The 19,910-nt window shown below is 40.6% G+C and overlaps 1 protein-coding gene across 8 annotated transcripts in view; it reads right to left on the bottom strand.

The window, feature by feature from the left end:
- Positions 1-19,910, bottom strand: part of mei1 (meiotic double-stranded break formation protein 1) — a 59,717-nt gene that overhangs the window by 15,353 nt on the left and 24,454 nt on the right. For 5 of the 8 annotated variants that reach the window (XM_005468432.4, XM_013270150.3, XM_005468434.4 and 2 more), the window contains 9 exons: positions 17,118-17,178; positions 16,331-16,464; positions 13,544-13,700; positions 12,285-12,432; positions 11,219-11,401; positions 10,871-10,993; positions 10,126-10,315; positions 3,340-3,453; positions 2,158-2,268 (listed from right to left, as the gene is read on the bottom strand). In XM_005468432.4, the coding sequence (XP_005468489.1) occupies positions 2,158-2,268; positions 3,340-3,453; positions 10,126-10,315; positions 10,871-10,993; positions 11,219-11,401; positions 12,285-12,432; positions 13,544-13,700; positions 16,331-16,464; positions 17,118-17,178 (1,221 nt within the window). The remainder of the gene's footprint in view (positions 1-2,157; positions 2,269-3,339; positions 3,454-10,125; positions 10,316-10,870; positions 10,994-11,218; positions 11,402-12,284; positions 12,433-13,543; positions 13,701-16,330; positions 16,465-17,117; positions 17,179-19,910) is intronic. The other 3 variants (XM_005468433.4, XM_025906785.1, XM_005468435.4) reach the window with 3 other exon arrangements.

Here is a 19,910-nt window from a genome sequence, read left to right as displayed (position 1 = left end):
TAAATGGCTAAATTACCTCCTCAACATGTCTTGAAGTTCTCCAGAGGTCTGGTAATGAACTAATCATGTGATTCAGGTCTGTTGACCCAGAGTGAACCTGTCTGAACTGTCCAAAAACATACTACAGACTCAAAGTCACCTTAAAGCACTTTATATTGTAAGGTAAGGACCCTACAATAAGAAAGAAAAAACCCAGCAATCAGACAACCCCTTATAAGCAAGCACTTGGCGATAGTGGGAAGGAAAAGCTCCCTTTTAACAGGAAGAAACATCCAACAGAAGCAGACACAGGGAAGGGCAGTCATCTACTGCAAACAAACTGCAGTATAATTGAGGCATGAAACCCAAGAAAGCTACACCGTGGTTGCTAACGTGAGTCATCCAACATGAACTCAGGCCTCCATAAAAGTGCAGCAGCGTATCCATCCAGCTCACAAAGACGCACTGAAATCACAAATGCAGTCGCACTCCACGTGCAGTAAACACAGTGAGTTACAAATATTTCAGGAAAATGGTCAACACACCGGACAAAAGATATGTTACCCCCTCGCACAATTATTCCAAAGTGGCAACACCTGTGCTGTATGCAAACCTTGGAGGGAAGATAGAGATCTCACAGCCGTCGAGTACTTTGCTACAGGTTTTATTCACAACCTTTTGATTTTGCTTCTAGAGATGCACTTAGACCAGGTGAACAAACACCTTATTTATCTGCAAAGGTGAATTTATGGATTAATTAACAGGAACATAACACAAAATACAGGTGCCCTCTTGCTCTGCAGGGTATTTTCTTTTTAAATCTATTTTACTTTTTTAAATGAGGTGCACTGTATTTAGGTGAATGAGGACAAATTTTATTTTGATGCAAAGATCTGTACATATATGGAAATGTAATATCAGTGTTCTGTTTATGTGAAAGTGCAATAAAAACACATTTATCACTAAAATCATGAATAATAAGGACAAATAATCTTGATCTCCATACTGATAAAAATAATTGTCCATAATCATGGAGCCTTACTGCAAATTAATACCACTGACATTATTAGCTTTGCTTCCCAAAGGTAACCCTTCTGTCTGACCTCCAAGTTAACCAGAGAAGTTGGTGTAGTGGTTAGCACTGTTGCCTCACAGTAGGTATATTTCTGGGTCAAACCACAGTTGGAGTCTTTCTGCGTGCCTGCGTGGGTTCTCTCCAGCCACTCCGGTTTCCTCCCACAGTCCACACATACAGTATGCATGCTAGGTTAATTTGCGATCCTAAATTGGCCATGGATGCGAGGTGGATAAAGTGCTTTAATTGTAAAGAATAGAGCAATGTTTGAGTAAAATAAGGCTTATACTATAAACACTTTGAGTGGTCAGCATAACTAGAAAAGCCTACCCTGTAATTGATCAAATGAATGTCTCTGATAAGGGCAGTGTAACAGGTCTGAAGTCATACTTTTGTCTGTTGTGAAAAATATTCAAGTATTAATTTCTCAAGCTCTTTAGTACCTGATACTTTGGTGTTCTGGCTCACTGACTGATTGAGCGACTTTGGTTTTAGAGAAAGATTTCTAATAATAAAAGCTTGAGTGAAACTCATCTCATAAACTCCTTATGTTATCATACATCTACCAGCTGCACCTAATTAGTAATTGTGTTCGTCTATATATGGATTTATGTGAGATTTCTAACCTTAGAAACCTACATGTTGCCATGGCGGTAAGTGCTATTTGTGTTTGGATGTGTGCTTTAGTCTGTGTGTTACAGATATTTAGCTGTAGCAAGGCGACAACACGAGTCTGATTGCCAGTCATTGCTTTTGTGCAAATGTGCGAGAAGCTCACAGACTTGACACCGTAACAAAAGACAAGAACCAAAGACAACGTCCAGGACCGAGCCAAAACCTGTGCACCATTTGTAGCGCAGGTGTGAGCTTTTACGGTTATTATTTGCTTTGTGCCTCAGTACAACGTGCATCAAGGTCAGCCTCTCGCTTCTCTCAAACAAGCGGGGAGCGAAATAAAAAGACAGCAAGAGGTGAGAGAAACATACTGAGACAGAGGGTGAAGTGAGTGTGTGAAAGGTGTGACATTAAGAGGAGGAGTGAATAAAAGGCACAGAGACCATGCAGAGTGTAACTAAAAGTGGCAGTAAGAACATGTGTCTAACCTCTGTCAGTGCAGTGTGCAGGGGACAGGCTCAGGCAGCAGTACAGGTAGCTGATGGCAGGCAGCAGGCTCTCTGTTTTTGTAGGCTTCAACCTCCCTGCTATGTTACTCACTGACTCACACACACACATGAACACAGGCATTATTTCTGGGAAATATACCTTTACTGCACAGCTGACCCTAAATGTAATGTAAAATATAGTCGAGTATCCACAATTTTCTCACTCTGTCATCTATGATTTTATCTGCCGTGCTCTCAAGGATTTTACACAGGGGCATCAGATGTAGCAGATAAAATGTAACATTGTGGGCTTTGTCATTTATTGCATGTCATGGCACGTCAATAACTGTGAAAATCTCTCATCAAAACATTCATGATGCCAAAAACATTGCAATTTAAAGGGGTTCAGTATAGCATTGTCATTATTAAAGAAAAACAAGACAAGATCCAAGAGTAACAGTTATCTTAAAGATCATGATAGGATATTTTTTAAATAAAAAAAGAAAGTGTGCTTGCAATACTCTAAAGAAACCATAGGGGTACTAGCACCCTTATTTGAGAAACGCCGCTAAAGAAAGTGGGCTGAAATATACAACTTACAACTGAGGATGAGGCTCCAAATATGCAGTAAAAAGACAAAAAGTGGTAAGTCGCAGAGGGATGAGTGTTGCTGACATCAAGGCGAAAAGCAAAGCAAATTAGACCCTGATTGTAACAGGCATAGAGTTATGAGTTACCGTCTAGTAAAGTTCAGTGCAGCATTTTGATCTGCAGATCAGCAGAAAACGCTCCTCTGAGTATGTTTGTGAGGATGGTATTAAATCAAAGGTGAGTGAGGAGTAATTGAAATACAGATGAATGCAGAAGAGGAAACAAACAGGACAACATTGTTTCTCTCGCTAGATAATTGTGTTGCTGTGTAGTAAGATGGCATGCCAGCGACGCACTAAGAAAGGGAGATGCAGTCTCTGTGGATGACTGAGAGAGCGAGCTGACTTGTTTGCCTGCTGTTAGAGCATTTCTTGGTATCACTGTAAGAGAAACTGTTTGCTGTAGCGATCATGTTGCTAAATCTGCCTCTTAATATAGGGGGCTTGAGCGGTTATTCGGATATTTTAGATAAATGCAGGGGAGAGAGAGCTGTGCTCAGCGTGACATGTCAGCAGCACCTTGGGGCCTCACCATGGTATAGCAGTTTGAAGTGCACTCCTTCCATATTACTGTAATGGGGAGATGAAGGCGGATCACTGGCCTGCGTCACACAAAGCAGCTTCAGCACCAGAGGGAGCGAGTTCACTGCTCCATAAAAACACAACACAAACAAACCAGAAAAAAATGAAAAAGAAGGTAAGACATAGGATGGAGTGTGACAGAGCGAAAGATGAGACAATGAATTAGCATTTTCTCTCAAGTCATCACTTTAGTCTGGAACCTGTTGTGCACATCATTTGTCAACAAAGCCAAAACAGAGGATGTGGTCCAAACATGCACTCTATAGGATGAAGGATTTCTTGCATTCACTTGTGGATTTTATGAAGTTTGGTTTCCCTAAGAGGGATTTCTAGAGCTGACAGGCGTCATCATGAAGAGAAAGGAACCAGGAAGAAATGACCACATCTTACTCAGAATTATTAAAAATGACCACACACACACTTTAGAAACCAATATTAGGCGTCTAGATATAGCTAGGATAAATGGTGGCGTAAGAGGGTGGAGGAAAAGGACTGGAGGGGACAGGAGACAAAGGGCAGGGGTACTTTAACTGGAAAGAAACTTCAGGCTGAACAGTCATCTACATTCCCCTTTCACTGCTGTATTGCATAACATTAAAACATCTCCCCTTTGGGATGCCGCCGCACTGAAGCTAATATAAAGTATATATTAATGCAAATTACAGTGGGCTGAATTGGAACATGTGGAGGGATAACAGGCTGTAATTCCCTCAGGGCCCGGGATGAGCAGAAAGCAGGCAGAGGCTAACCACAGCAACAGTTTCTGAATCCCCAGCTGGCACGCTGCTGTTGTGCCCTTCAGCTGTGCTCATTAACCTGGGCAAGTACACAGACGTAATAACACCATACGGCAGACACCTATAACAAAAAAATACATTATTTGCACATTTACATTTTTTTGTTCTTTTTTTCATTGTTGCAAACCTTCATTTTCAGCATTTATGTCATGGTTTAATGGTTCTAATAAAGATACAGCAGCCTTCTGAAAACGAGTGCGGCCCAGGTGCTAGTTTAGGCAGTCCACTCAAGCTGCTTTATACCCATGTGACAAGCTACACTCTCCTCAAATTCTGTTTAAGATGCAAATGTCTCATCTCTCCCTCCGACATCTCAGTGTCTGCACTGCTGCCTGCAGTTTGACCCCTCCACCACCCCTGCATGCACCTGCAGGTTCCAGCAGGAGATTTTTTGAACTGTTTCACCAGGAACTCCCACAGAGATCAAATCTCTTTCACCAGAGATCTAGCCAAGGCAGCCGCCATACAAGCTCATAACATATCAAAATATGCAACAAACGCTCAATGCTTTTTAGAGCCGTGATGAGCTCCCGGCGCAGAGTCCAACATGTAGCTATATTAAAAATTCAAATGTGACATGATTGACTGATATGGTAATAACGACCAATCCTACATATATCTGCTTCCAAGTAACTGTTTAATGTAAATTAAGTCAACAGAGAAGAGCCAAAAACATGTTTTTCCTAAATTTCCTTTGTTGGCTCCACAAGCGAATCCAAAAACAAATGCATGGCTGTACACATCCATCATAAAAGCACAAATTCAGAGATGAAATAAACATGTTTACAGCCTGGTAAACAAAAACGTTGTAGCTAGTATAGCTAATGAATGTGCAGACATTGCCAGCTTTAGCCAGTCACTGTCTGCTGTCCTTTAACTCCACAAACTGTAGTCAGTGAAGTGGACCTCTCCACCATGTTTGTGGTTCTGGAGGTTTTGGAGTATTTTTAATACATAATTTTTAATATATAATCTGACAAATAATTTGAACTGCAGCCAGTTACAGTTCATCCAAGAGGTTTATATGGCAGTTTTGGTGAGTTATTTGTAGTTTTAAATAATCTGGTATCTGTGGCTTTGCTAGCATTGTCTGATAACTTAGCATTCCAGAGAGTTAAGGTGGACCCACCACAAGGCTTCAACCTGAAGAGTGCACAAACTGACGGGTGGCATCATGATGGCTACGTCCATCTCTATGAGCTAAACAAGTGAAGTGAAATTGTCTGACCTAATCTGACTGTGTCCAGCTACACCCCAGTTTATAGTATCTCACCTTCCACTGCCTGGCTGAGGAATTCATTTTACGAGAGGTTTAAAGGTTTTTTCCTTCCAGCATTAATCAGAGGCGACAGGGACTTTTTCTTGCCATTTTAATCCAATTCGAAACATATTTTAGGAGGCTTTGTTATTCCAGTTCACTTAAAATGAGATTTATATGGCAGGATGGTTATAAGAAACAGCACTGCACTTAAACTGACCACCGTGTCCAGCTGCTGTTAAGTCATATTTAGGATATACCAAGCCTTCTCATTCGATTGCCCCAAATTTTTCTTTAATTTAAATAAATTCAAGTCAATATAATCTTTGTGCCCATGTTTGCTCTGCAATAAGTGTTCTTATCTGAACAGTTGTGTTTTTCTGCGAATGTACTAATTTGAAAAAGAAAAAAAAAAGCAATTATCATTAAACGGCTCTTCCGCTATCTCTGAATGTCACTGTAACCATCCTTTAAAGCAGACAGAAAATGCTGCCGGAGAAAATGGACTCACAAACATAAATCAGCGCAGGTATCCTTTCAAAAGTTGCTTTCCATATTTGAGAATAATTAGCCTAAGTGCTTTCCATTATATCGCTCAAGACATTGTGCCAAATGCTCCAATTAATCCGTGTACATTACTTAATAGATGTTTTATTATGGTATATGCCAACTGTTATTTTTAACCCCCAGTAAAACATCTTGGCACGCTCACGTCACGGTTATGGAGCAAAAGATGAATTGATTATGAAGTTGTTTTTCTTTAAACAAAATACAAATACATTTTTAATTTATTACTAATCTACTACCTTCCATTAGTTTTTGATTATTTATGCCAGAAGAACTAACAACATCTGCAAACATGAAGACGCATAAACTTGCTAAATTTCCCTAATTTAATTAAATTAAATTTGGTATCCTAGATACCGAAAAGCTCACCAATCAACAGCATGTAATCTTTCTTCGTTTGAGCTGTGGTGAAAAGCCTGAGTAATAAACTGTGTTAACAACTGTGGAGAGACAATAAACCAAAAATAGCTCTTTTTAATCGAAAATCTTTTTTCTTTTCAAGTCAAAACGATGAGAAGGGCATCGCAAACCAAACAGCTCAGGTGTGGCTGCTGCTGCTTCAGTTGGATAAATCTTTCAGTGTCTGCTGTGTGGGGAGAAAAAAACCCGACATGCATTTGATCTATTATGTCTCACTGTGTGGGAGCCCACTACCTCACCCTGCAGGTGGATGTGTTCCTGTGTACTGTATGGATGAGCTTGTGCTGAGCGGGTTTGAAACAGCTGAAACTTTTATTTGCTACAAAATGTTTTCATTTGGATGACTAACAAAGACGAACAAAACAGTGTCCCACATGATGAAACGTAAACTCTGGGGGCCGAGCTGCAACGTTTACCTCTGTAGATCGACTGTAATTAACCGTATCCGTGATTTAATGAGACATAAGTGAGCATGAAGCCAAATCAGCTGGCATTAATGTCGATGCGCAACGCTGAGTGGTGAATTCATTCATTCAGAATGGTGAATCACTTTATGTGTGAGAAAATTAATCTATTAGTATAGTGCTGTGTTTTGTAACCACAGAGTCATAATTATTAACACAGTTATTAAGGCATTAGCGTTCATCCCTAAATTCGGGATCAAGGTTTAAAAAACAGAGCTGAGGACACATTTTCGGTGGAAGTAAACACAGTGTCTGAAAGTTGTCTGAGAGGTCACGTTGTAAAGTGAAAATTAATTTATCAATATACTTTGAGTTTAAAAAAAGACAGTAATGTGCAAAAGTCTTGATCCACCCCTCATTTCTAAATAAGTACATATATATTAGAAATTATACTTGTATTAAAAATCTTTTCTATCACAAATCTATCACATAGTACTTAAAAACCTCTAATTTCTTTATATTTTGCCATTTTTGGAAAACAGGAAATAGACACAAGGATTTATTGAAACGTGCAAACATACATGAAAATACAGAATATAAGAAAGTCTATATTTGGTATGAGCACGTCTATTCTTCGACACAGTCTGGACTCTCTTAGGCAGCTTTCTTGTCATTTCTTTAAGCAGTCTTCAGGAATAGTTCTCCAGGCTTTGGATGTTGGCTGCCTTTTGTTCTGTTCTCTGCTTCAATAATGTTGCGGTCTGGGCTCTGGGAAGGAAAATCCATAACTGATAGTGTTTCACTGTGTGGTTTTTATCCTATCCAGGTATGCCTTTACTGCATTGGCAGTATGTTTGGGATCATTTATTATCGCTAAAAAACAAAGCCGTTGCCAATCAGATGCTTTCCAGATGGTACTGCACTATTCTGCATTCATAATTCTATCAATTTTGACCAGATCCCCAACGACACTGAATGAAATGTAGCCCCAAATCACGTCAGAGCCTCCACCCTGTTTTCCAGATGGCTGTAGACACTCAACATTGCACCTCTCTTGTAACCTCTGCACAGACGGATGATGATTTGAACCATAAATTTTACTTTAGATTCATCACTACATCAGACCAGTCGCCACTGATTTTCAGTCCAGTTCTTGTGTACATGGGCATATCTCAGCTTTTGTGCCCGTTTACCTTCACTAAGAATAGCTTCTTGATAGCCACCAGGCTCAGGATTTGTTAGCTGTTCGTCAGACAAGATTAAACACTAGCGAGGACAGAGCCTTTCAGTCTCCCACTAAACTACATTTAGCCGATTCTGTGGACTCTTTTCAAAATCTTTTCCATTCAACAGGCTTTCTGTTTAGATTCTTATTGCTATAACAGATTTTCTTTAAATTACCTGTTTACTTTTATTTTGTGCCTTAACTTGATTTTATATTAGCTCTGTTTAAGTAGATGAATCATCTGAAGGATCAGATAAATCTCTCAGGTCCTGTGCCAGGGCTTTGCTGGATTTTTTCCTCTTTCTAAAGGACATGACTTTCAGATACTGCTCATCTGCTGCAGATAGTTTTTTTAGGTCTGCCACTTGTTCCTTTCCCCCATTTGTCCATTTTCCTCATTTTTCTCAAGGACACACTGCACACTATGCTGAGATATTGTTAGGGTCTGGGCAGGCTGCTTTTTTCCTCCGTTTTCTCCTTCTGTCTCTCTTTCTCTCTCTGTTCTCTCAGACAGAGAGGTGGGCTTTACCTGTGTCTCCACCCACAGGCGAAGCTGCCACTCACACACTTGCGCCCATTGCCTCATTAGGGTACTTAAGGACTGGCTGAGGCAGTTGTTCTCTTAAAATTGGACCTTCCAGTTTAGTTTTTGCCGTTGTGATTTCTGCTTAGTAATTCTCTTTCTTCGTCTGCCTGGAGTTCGCTATTCGTTTCCTGGTGAAGCTACTTGTGTTCTCTTGAGGAGTCTAAAGATCACAGCTGGCCATTTTCCTCTTCCACTCTAAGAGTCAGTCAGCCCCTACCTGCCCACTCTCCATTAAGCTTTCTTCGCCTACCCTGGATTTCAGTCTGCCCACCTGCTACTCCTCCACGACTCAAATACAGAATCTAACAAGTGAGATCTCAGAGTTGAATAATCCTTGCAAATCTCTATTGCTGCTACCTTCACTAACTACCAGTCTCCCTCTCTGCAGACCCTGGGCTCATCTGACAGAAACACTAGCTGCCTAATTGCTCATCTGCCTGTTGTTAACTTAATCCAGTCTCTAAATAAACCTTATAAGCCTTTTATTGTTGGCCTACGTCTGCTCCCAGTGTCCAGTAATTGCAACACCATACCAGATACACCAAGTTTTTAGCTAGCAGCTCTTTGGTAATCAACCTGGTGGCAAAAAAACACTATTTTACGCCTATCAAACTGTGTTAGCTTTGGCATTTTTCATAGTCAACTAAAGAAATGCAAACACTGTGGTTTTAGAGCAGGCTTCTTATAATGAAGTGTCAAAAGATGCAACTGAGAAGTGGCTCTTTGCTAGGTTGTCTGTTATGTATAGACAGACCACTGGTTCATCCTTTGAGTTACAGTAGGTACCTTTTTCTGCTTGAATGATGAATGACAAACAAAAAAGCATCCCTGAAAATGGTCAGGTGGTCTGGCTCGTCTGAAGCAACGCATAAAGACATGAGGAGTGGTTTGAGACTTTTGCACAGCACGCTACACGCTAACTGTTTGTGTAAATACACCTTTAAACATGTATTAATAAAATTAATAAATGTCTCTGCACACAGATACAATCAGCTTTTCCAACAGACAGGACACCGTTCAGAGCAGAGCCTACTTAAAAACCGTTCTGCTATAAAAACAATTGGAATCACACATATTATGCTAAATGCTTTCCCTGATTGAGGCACATTAACTTTAAATGAAAGACTCCATTACCGCTTCATCACTGCACGGCGAGTGCGCGAAGCTGCCGCCAGAGGTTTTATGTGCGGTTTATCTCTGTATTTCCCAGAGCGAGCTTGCAGAAGTTTGAATTAAAACTGCTCTCTCAATTTTTTTAATCAGCTCTCCATGAAGCTGATAAAAATGTCACCTGGTACATTTTGGAAAAAAACAGAAAAAGAAAGAAATTAAAGTGAATTTTGTTTCATCTTTTCTATTCTGATGCATCTCTTCTCATTAACTTAAATACAATAGAGCCACAGTTACACTGATTCCTGCACAGATTATTTTTCTTTGAAGATGCTAGAGGTGTTACAATATAAGCTCTGTGTTTCTTACCCTGTGCAGAGTATTCCTCTTCAAACCCATGGTCTGTGTTCACCACGCTGACCCGCTGTAGGGCCTGGAGCAAGGCTGGTCTTAGGTTTGTACACAGGTTTATGTTGTAGTCTCTTTGACCTCCCAGAAGAACTTCTAGTACACCCAACACTCGCTCAGCTAGAGGAGCCTCTCTGGTGCAAACCATGTCCTGTGGTCAATTAAAAAAGTCACAACAAAGAAGGCACATCCATTTAGAATATCTCTTGGTAACAGTATTATCCCAAAGCAGTAAAGCGAATCAGTTCAATGAAGACAACTGTAGCCTAAAGAGGAATTACATATGGCAGCACGGCTCTTTCTGGGACCTCCCCACCCTTTCATGTGCATACATGAGAGCAGCAGCGAGACCCCGATACAGAACAGAGCAGACATCGGTGACTCCAAATATGAAACTGATTAAGTCAGTCACAGCATGAAAAGGAGGATCTGTGGTGGAGGTGACTGGTACAGTGGCTTGTGTGGGCAGCAACTGTGGGCAGGTTAAAGAAGCTTAAACAGCATGTCCTATATGAGATCTGCAAGCTGGATATTTAGGAGGGTATGACGTGGGGCAGGCACCGAGAATTTACTCCATGCTCGATTCAAATTTTTATTCCAAACAGCTCTCTTTACAATGCAGCATTGAGCTGCATAAAATGTGTGTTCGTTTGAATATAGCAAAGTTATTAACTCTGAACTCTTATTCAAGGTCTCTGGCTCTCACCAGGAGGGTCAGTATGACAGCTGGGTACTTCTCCATCACAGACAGCAGCTCCATGGTTTCTGTGTCTGTCTTCTGATCCGACCTCTCATCTGCACGGCTTTCTTTCTCCTCCTGTGTGTCTGCCTGTATGCACAGATGAAACCCAGCCACCTTTTCATCAACTCTGACTTACCAGAGTTGAAGGGAATTCAGGAAAACACACCCCAATGTGTCTCTAAGACTTGCTCTGTCGGAGTGAAACTAATTAGTGAAAGTTGCTGGAGTGAAACAAGCAAATTGAGTTCAGTCAAATCACTGAATTATTGACAAATACTTGCTGGAATACAGTTTAAGCAGATGTCTCATTACCCGGGTAGGCCCTGTGTTTGTGTCCTGTTCCTTGGTCAACCACAGCTCCAAGACCAGGGCGGCAAATTTCTCTGCCAGCTCTGGGTATCGACACATGAAGTGGATCAGCGCAGGATGGTGAAAGTAGAGCGAAGAGAAGCTTTGGCAGGAGGAGAGTGCCTTGCTGATGCAATTCAAAGAAGCCTTGAATAACATGGTGAAGAAAGATTGATGAAGTCAAAGTACTCTCTTTGAGTTGAGTGTACACATCCAAGTTAAAAACTTGCAGTTTTGAAAATAATTTTCTTCACAATCCGAAGGAGGATCTCTTTTGAAACCCTACTGAGGCAGAGCCCTTAGACAGAGGAGCAACTCTTCTGTAATCTATTTTTATTCACAGTCAATGTAAGGTATATAATATTGAGTAGTCTCACCAAGGCCGTGTAATACTCTTTGAAATAAAGAAGGGCGCATTTTTCATGTTTTTTCTTCTGTGATGCTCAACTATAGTTAATATTCTTTGCTGGTGAATTCTCTACAGCACAATATAGATTTTGTATCAAGAGATGAACACGGGCAGTCAAGCTCTGACTCTAAGTATTTCTAAGCCTGCTCAAAAATGGTTTCCATATTCAATCATGAAAAAGAAAATAAAGAAGCATCGGCTCCGTACGCGCCGCTCTTTCGTCTGTGCACGGAGAAAAAAATTCTGAACACGTTCAAACTGATGAGATCCTGACACATTAATATGGCATTGCTTGTCAGTACACCTATCTCAACCTTCAATCTGTTTCATATTGTTAGGCTGATTTACTGAACGCAAAATTTAAAAAAAAAAGATTTTTTTTCAAACCGAGGTAGACGTGCCTTTGCTGTCAGCGTGTTTTGGCATTACAAAGTGATAAAGGTTAAAAAAAAAAAAGAAAAGTTAAAAATACTGGAGCCTTAAGGCACCATAATAGCAGAGAAGCCTGAAATCTAGGTAAAGTTTAAACTTTACTTCCACGGTGAGGCTGTTCCGTAAGTAGTGACTGCTTTAAAAGTTTTCAAAGTTACTGTGTGTGTTTTGATTTTGACTCAGAGTTACCCCATCGAGGGAGGGGCTCTTGTCCTGTGTCACTGCCAGCAGGTAGAGGGCAGAGCGGAGCACAGAGTGAGGCACGACACAGCCTTGCTCCTGCACAGAGCGCAACAGCCACACAACATTGGAGAAGACTATCTGGTCAGGGAGGAGCCTGGATTACACACACACACAAACAGACACACACATATTAATGGCATTAATTGCAGTATTCAAAGTTCACATAAATATGGCCAAACAATTACATCTGATGCATGCAAACACAGCAGACACATTCAGCTTGAGGTTAATAAAGTGGTCAAACACTCCAACCGTGTGTGCGGCGGAGACAAAGTGCCCCCAGGGACACGCTGACGAAAGAAACTTTATATCTCTCTTTGTCGCACGGAAATCAACACAAAACATATACAAAAGATCAACACACACATTCAGAGATCCTATCCCTGAGTATACAAACGACACGCATCCTCAGCCCTCCCACGCTATGTAAATCTCTGGCCACATCTCTCATAATCTTGATGAGACCGCGCAGTGGCAGGGAGAGGCTTTCATCGCCTTCCCAGGAGGTTAATGCATAGCCGAGGATTCGCAGAAAGAAAAATTAAACTTTCCAAAGAAGCCGACACGCTGTTTTTCTCAGGTTATAAAAAATGCATTTGAGACCACCCTCGACGGGCCACGGCAGAACATTTCGAACAATGAGAGAGCTACAATGACGTGTGAAACCAGCCGAATTTATATTCATACAAGTCTGATATGTTCGATATAGCGCGACTGCATTCATCATCTCGAGATTTTGGTTATGTAAACACAGTAATATAGCTCAAATGTTGCCTTTTCTGCTCTCAAAGTATGAACTACAGCATGGCTAAACAAGGCTTTGAGAGTGCCAGATGATTGGTCATATCCACATGAACCAAAGTTTTCCAAAAACTACTTTAATTGCAAAAATGTACAGTTATTTCCAAATAGTCAGAGAAATGTAATATTCAATAAGGTCCATGTCAATATACGATAGAGAGATATGTTTACTCTGCACAAGTGCTTAGATGCATAAGAAAAAATGATGCTGATGCTAAAATATGCATTGGTTATTTTTATTTCCACAAAATAAATAAATAAAATAACAGCTTGTATCGCAAGATTGTCGGGCACTTAAATTGAACAAACTGTTTGCGATGTTCAACACTGAAGTACATCATAATATATCCCAAGAGTGCTTGTATATATCTAAATATATCCTTGCTGCTTGTGTGCGTTATTACCTGTCTCCTTGCTGCAGGGCGAGGCGCAGCATTATCACCAGGCAGTATTTCGGAGCCTGTGGTCCTTGATATTCACACAGCACAGAGGGCCACTCTGATAGGCGATAACACAAAGAGGGAAGGTTGTGCAGCAGTAGATTTTCCACCTCCTTAAGATCTGAGGGACAAGCAAGGTGATGAAACAGAAAGGAGAAATGCAATCAATGCTAGAAATGGGAAGAGGAGAAGGTTTGAGACAGAGAGCAAGAAAGCAACAAGAGAAGGTGGAGAGAATGAGAGGATATGAATGAAGGCGAGAGGTGGTGGAAATAAAACAGAACACAGCAGAAGAGGCCCCGAGGCCAATTTTCCAAACAGCTATTACTCACTAATTTTTTTTATTATTATTTTTATACAACTGAAGACATGCCAAAGCTGATGCTTATGAAAAAAAACCAAAAAACAATATTTACAGGCAAACACGAGTGAGGCTTGACTGATATCAAAACAAGTCCAACTATAACGCCAAAATTCACCATTAAGGAAACATGGAAAAGCTTTAATTAATGTCTTATAATATTATCTGAAAAAACACATTCTGTTACATAATGTAGAAAAATTAGAAAAAAAAGTCTCTTGAGGATAGATTAAAAAGCAGATAGAATGATGGGTGTAATATGAAAAGGAACATAAGAGGGAACATGAAAACGTAAAACACGAAAAAAGGAGTCAGATGAAGATGAAAGACAGCAGAGCTAAAGCAGGAAAGGAGTGTTAGAGAAAGGAGACGAGAAGGAGAAAGACGGCACAGGGAAGGCACAGACGCTGATCCATGACTACACAGTGGATATACAGTAAAGCTCCAACAGAGTCTGCGGGAAGTGCAACAAAGAAAGTAAAGACTGACATTAGGAAAAAAACACAAAAAGCACAGGAAAAGGAGAGAGAGAGAGAGGGTGGCAACAGTGAGCTCTATGGTCTGGAGGGTAACTGTAAGTAAGAAAATATACTGTTTTGAAACCAGAGGAAAATAAGAAGGGCTCCAGTCACCAATGCAGCCATCAGCTCCAGGGAAAGAGTCAAAGAGTGAGGCGTGAAGAAGAACAGGGGGTTGTACCGAGTTTAAGAGGGAGGACTGGGACAGAGAGGAATACAGCAAAGGGTAGACAGATGAAGAAGATGAGAAAGGGGACAACAGATGGGAAAGAAAAAAGAAATAGACCCACACAGCAGGCAGCAGTGACACACTGCCTCCTGTTCAGGTCCTAAAGAACAGAAAAGTAATCCGAGATGAGAGGAGAAGAGCCTTTTCTTAAACATTCACATGAGATAAGCAGATATCTTTAAAGCACAATACCGATGACACGCTGTGATGTATCACAGGAGTAATCAGTATATTTAATCTTAAATGCACTAATGAGACTGTACACAAAGCAGGATATGACAGACAGGGGAAAAATCTGCTAAAAACCTGAAAAAGGGAGTTTTTGAACAAGAAAAACATACACTGTAGAACGTGATAGGAAAATTTCAAGATGAGAGCGAAGAAAAATGAGGGAAAGCAAGAGGCTGAAAATGAAATGGAACCAGATAAGGATGATAAAAGGGAGGAAGATGGTGACAGGCAGGAAAAGAAACAAACAGGACTCTCGCTCTGCCAAACTCATTATTCACCATCACACACACACACACACACACACACACACACGCTTACTTGCTCGTACAACTCTTACATCTCATTACCTCAAAGAAATATTTTACTCCACTCTGGTGTCAGTGTCACACAGACACATCTCTCTGGGGGACAGCTGCAGTTACCAATGAGCTGCTTTTCTTTGCTCTTTATTTTAGTGGATGCTGCAGTGATGTGAGATAAGGAAGTGTGTGGAGTTCGGGCATTTGCTTCCATCTAACGGAATTAAAAGCAACCAGCACTTGGAATTGGAAATGTTACCCGTGTGTACCTATGTGTCATAAAGCGTGCTGACATTTAAAAGCCTTAGCATGAGCTCTCTCACATAGGAAATCCAATTCAAAGCCATTTAACACAATCACCATGTTTATAGTCCACACACCTGGTTCCCTTCCTTTCATCCTTAACAGAAACCGGAGCTCTTGTTAGTCAACGTGCAAACACTTTCTTTTTTTTTTTCTTTCCGAAATGCTATCATAAGCTTGCCTGTTGACTGTCAGCCAAGCTGGTTTTGAGACCCTCCTTAAGAGCAGAGTTAACTTAACTCAAAAGAACAGGTGAGTCAGATGGAAATGAGACTCTCGCTCGAGTTTTTGATGTTTAAAGTCAACATAAAGAGGAAAGAGAGAGAGCGTGAGCCTGAGTGGGCGAGGAAGCAGGCATGCGACAAAGAAAAACTAAAGCAAAACTGCAAAAGAACCTTATTTACTTTTTAAATCCAGCATAATTTTGTCAGTTCATGGCAGCAGTTCTGGGAAAAAAATTGTATATTGCCAGATTTGATAAAGAAGCACCTGCTGAATGTAAGATGAAGTCAGTTTGATTTAGTTTGCTGAGTATGAACTATACCTACATGTATCACTTTAATACAGACAGGCTGTAAATATTTGATTAAGCTGTGAATGGGGAAAAACAGTTGAAAACCTCAGCTACAGCTAAGATGTGCTTTGGTGACACACTGACCTAGCCTATTCGGATAAACTGCAATGACGGTTCAATATTTCTCAGAAAAATGGCAGCATGACATCACTGCTCAGAGGCTGAGAGCAACAACAGGGATTTTACCCTGACTGCATGTCTCCGTGTGTGGTGCAGACGTGCATGTATTTGCATACCGTGCTGGTGGGAGCCAGAAGGGAGGTCGGACTGGGAGAGAAGACACATACTGAGTTTTTGTAGAAAACCACAGCAAGATGCGTTCAGATTTGGGTTCCTGAAAGAATGAGTGAGAGGGAGAAATGCAAAGGAGCTTGAACACACACACAAACAAACACACCAAAGAAAAAAAGATTAAAAAAAGAGAGAATGAGGGCAACAGAGACAAACAGTGAACAATTACCGCACAATGCGTGGTCAATACAGCTAAGAGCGAACTGTAAAACCGAGGACAGGATGTGCTTTGACAAACTTCTCTCAAAGATGAAATGCACACAGGGTTTAGTTTCATTACAGCTCAGAGCACGGGGGGTGGGCTTAAGCCTATCAAGTAAACCACATTTATGACCACACTAGTATACGAACACAAAAACAGGCCCGCTCTAACACAAAGACCCACAAAAGCGCATATGCTTACATGTGAAAAACAAAGCACACACACAATGCAAAAGCACACTGTGGACTTTGAAGTTGCAGATCCATCGCTTAGAGACAGACACACTGCTGAGAAGACTGGCTTATTGGAAAAAAAAGTAGAGTGACTCAAAAATGACAGATGCCTCAGTCGGTGTTATCTGTCTCATTGCTAAATGTGCTTCGACAGAGAATGATAATAGCAGCTCGGCTCACAGAGCCACCGCGGCTGGATACACACAGTGTACAGAAACACGCGTGCGCCGCTGCAGTTTTAATTGTCGTGTGTGTCTCTGTGCGTGTGTGTCCTCAGGTTATCCTCTTACAATGTACCTGTTTCCTGCACAGAGGAGGCCTTTGTGTTCCACAGCCAGTTTGTAGAAACCAGAGGACGCTGGAGGGAAGAAGAGGTGAAGAGCAGAATAAATAAACCACGACACAGTGAAAAATGAGGAAGAAGATGAGGATGATAGCAAAAACACTATTTATATAATGCAAACACTGAGGTACATCAAAAAAAGTATTCAAATGGCTTCTGCAGAAAGCGCACGCTTTAATCTTCAGCTTAATTCTAAGGAAAACACCGACCCAAAGCTCAGTGTTGTAATGACGACTTTAGCAATTGATTTAAATGAAGAGAAAGAGGAAGAGCAAGACCAATAGTAGCTCCTTTTTATTTCTAGGCTGTCAATTTTTTTTTTCAAAACATCTCATGTGTCACATTTAAAGTCATGTCACCTTACTGCTATGTCCACCCTATCAGAGCAGTAGCAGCTGATTAGGATCAAGGTGAGACCAGGTGTTTGTAATACATCTCAGATTCTACAGGCCTCTGTTACCATGTTAAATGTTACAGTTTATTACGGTACAATTAGAAAAAGACTGAACAAGTATGACTTGTTTGGAAAGGTTCTGCAAAGATTGATCTGAACAAAGACTTCAGCAACAATGACAACACCTCATACCAACACTATCAAGCACAGTGGTGGAAGGGTGATCATTTGGGTTTGTTTGTAACCACGGGACCATTGAGTCGACCATCAGCTCCTCTGTATACCAAATTATTCTAGATTCAAAATCTGAAGTTCTATGTCTGTCGGGCTGACATCTAAAGTTTGACCAAAAGTAAGTCACAGAACAGGACAATGATCCCACGCACAGCAGAGTCTGCAGCAGAATGTCAAATCCAGACCTCAATCAGAGTGAAATCCTGCAGTTGGAAGGGAGCTGTGCATAAGCAAATGCCCACAAACCTCCATGAACTGAACCAATGTTCTAAAGAAGAGTGAACCACACTGATGTGAGACACTGATAAAGTCACAGAAAAACATTTCTTCAAGTTATTGCTGCAAAATGTGGTTCTACAAGCTTCTGAATCACGGGGTGGTTTTTCACAGGACTGCAGGGAGTCCTGACAAAACAAGGTTTTTTAGGTATAATGTGTGACTGACAGGTTATAACTGGTCATTTTCCAACATGCAGGATTATTGTTTTAAAGCGACATTTTTTTCCACTCGCACACAATTTTCTCTCAGCCCTGCCTAAGTAGTTTCCAGTGCCTAAATGTAACTAGTGACAGTGAGTAAAAATGAAGGGAATCAGTGAGTTAAAAAAGCAAAACAACGTGAAAAACTCATTCAGCTTTCTAACACAGATGCTGCAGGTCTCACACCAGCGAGCCACGGAGACCTCATGTGTAGACACAAGCTGGCTCTAAAAAAAAATGCATTTTATGAAACAGCGGGATGAAAAAGCGCTGGTAAAAGACAGGTGCCATCAGTTCACGATCCCCAAACCTTTGTATTTTTTTTTATCTTAAATTAGTTTCTACGCAATACAAAATAACTTTTAAATATAATTTAATGAATCACTGAAGACTTATGACAAATTTGCCTTCAGTAAAGGAAAATGGTTATACTGTAAAGCTGTACTTAATTTCTCGGCCGTTCCAGTGCTTCAGTGAGAGAAAGCACCGCAGACTTATTAGAGAGATGTTTTAATCCCATAAGGGAACTAAATTGCTTTCTTCTTTGTCCATGTGGACCTATGCCACATCTGCAGGAAACTGCTCTGCTTTGATAAGCGCTTCCAGGACAAATACCAAGCTTAGGTTTGTTTATAATGTCATCACATTGGCTTGTCTGGACGCCAGAGGCAACAAGTTCTCTGTCAATTACTGAGTCTCATCGTGCTGACAGCCAATTTTTAAGAGCCTGCATAGTTTTCCCACTACAGCGATATCAAATTTAATTAAGGCATTTAGCTTCACTTTTGATAAATGCAGAATAAACTGTTGATATTGCTGTTTCTGGCATCAAACAGTGCAAAAGCCCGATTTTCATTTTGTAAACGTTATCTAACCATATCAAAGGTTCAGTGGCTCGGCGGTGAACACAATATGTTGGTGATGATGAAATAAAATGAGCTTAATTTCTTTTTATATGATTAGCTGGGAATAAAGCTTTCTGATGAAACTGCTTCTGTTTCTGCTTATTTCATTTAGTAAGACAATTTAAGACTTTAAACAACATTTAAGCAAAGTGTTTAATTGGCCAACTTGGATTAAACGAACAGGCTTGTTTGGAAATATATTTAGTTTGTATTTTGTATTCCTGTGAAGATCAGACACACAGAGGCCTCAAGACTTGTGGTGATGTGGGCTGGCTGTATGTTTCTAGCAATACCACCCGTGATATCTACAGAGCCAACGATAACAAGACTCAAAGGAGCGGCTAATTTAGAAACATGAGCTGTGAGGGCTCTACAAGCCATTTCAGCTACTGATATCATGAATCTCACTACACTGTAAATGAGTTCTATCAGCCTCCAGACAAACAAATATGGTATTTACATTGTGGTGTAGTTAGTGCTGCCATGGTGTGAAAATTAAGTGTGCTTTCCCATTGCACTGTAAAGCCATAAACTGTATGTGAAAGATGGCTGTAGCCACTGTAACGGCAGCCATTTTTAAAGCATCAAGCTGACGTTGTTGACCATCACAGTGTTTTTTTTGGAAATGGATGTGGTAAGCAAGGACTAAAGCTTCTTCATCGTACTTTTTGACTCTAATGCTGAACATATTCAGCACAAAATGAACACCACTATGTATTAAAAACACTTTCCAAC

This window comes from Oreochromis niloticus, linkage group LG4 (genome assembly GCF_001858045.2).
Source record: "Oreochromis niloticus isolate F11D_XX linkage group LG4, O_niloticus_UMD_NMBU, whole genome shotgun sequence".
Lineage (NCBI taxonomy): Eukaryota > Metazoa > Chordata > Actinopteri > Cichliformes > Cichlidae > Oreochromis > Oreochromis niloticus.
This window is presented reverse-complemented; position numbering and strand designations above follow the sequence as displayed.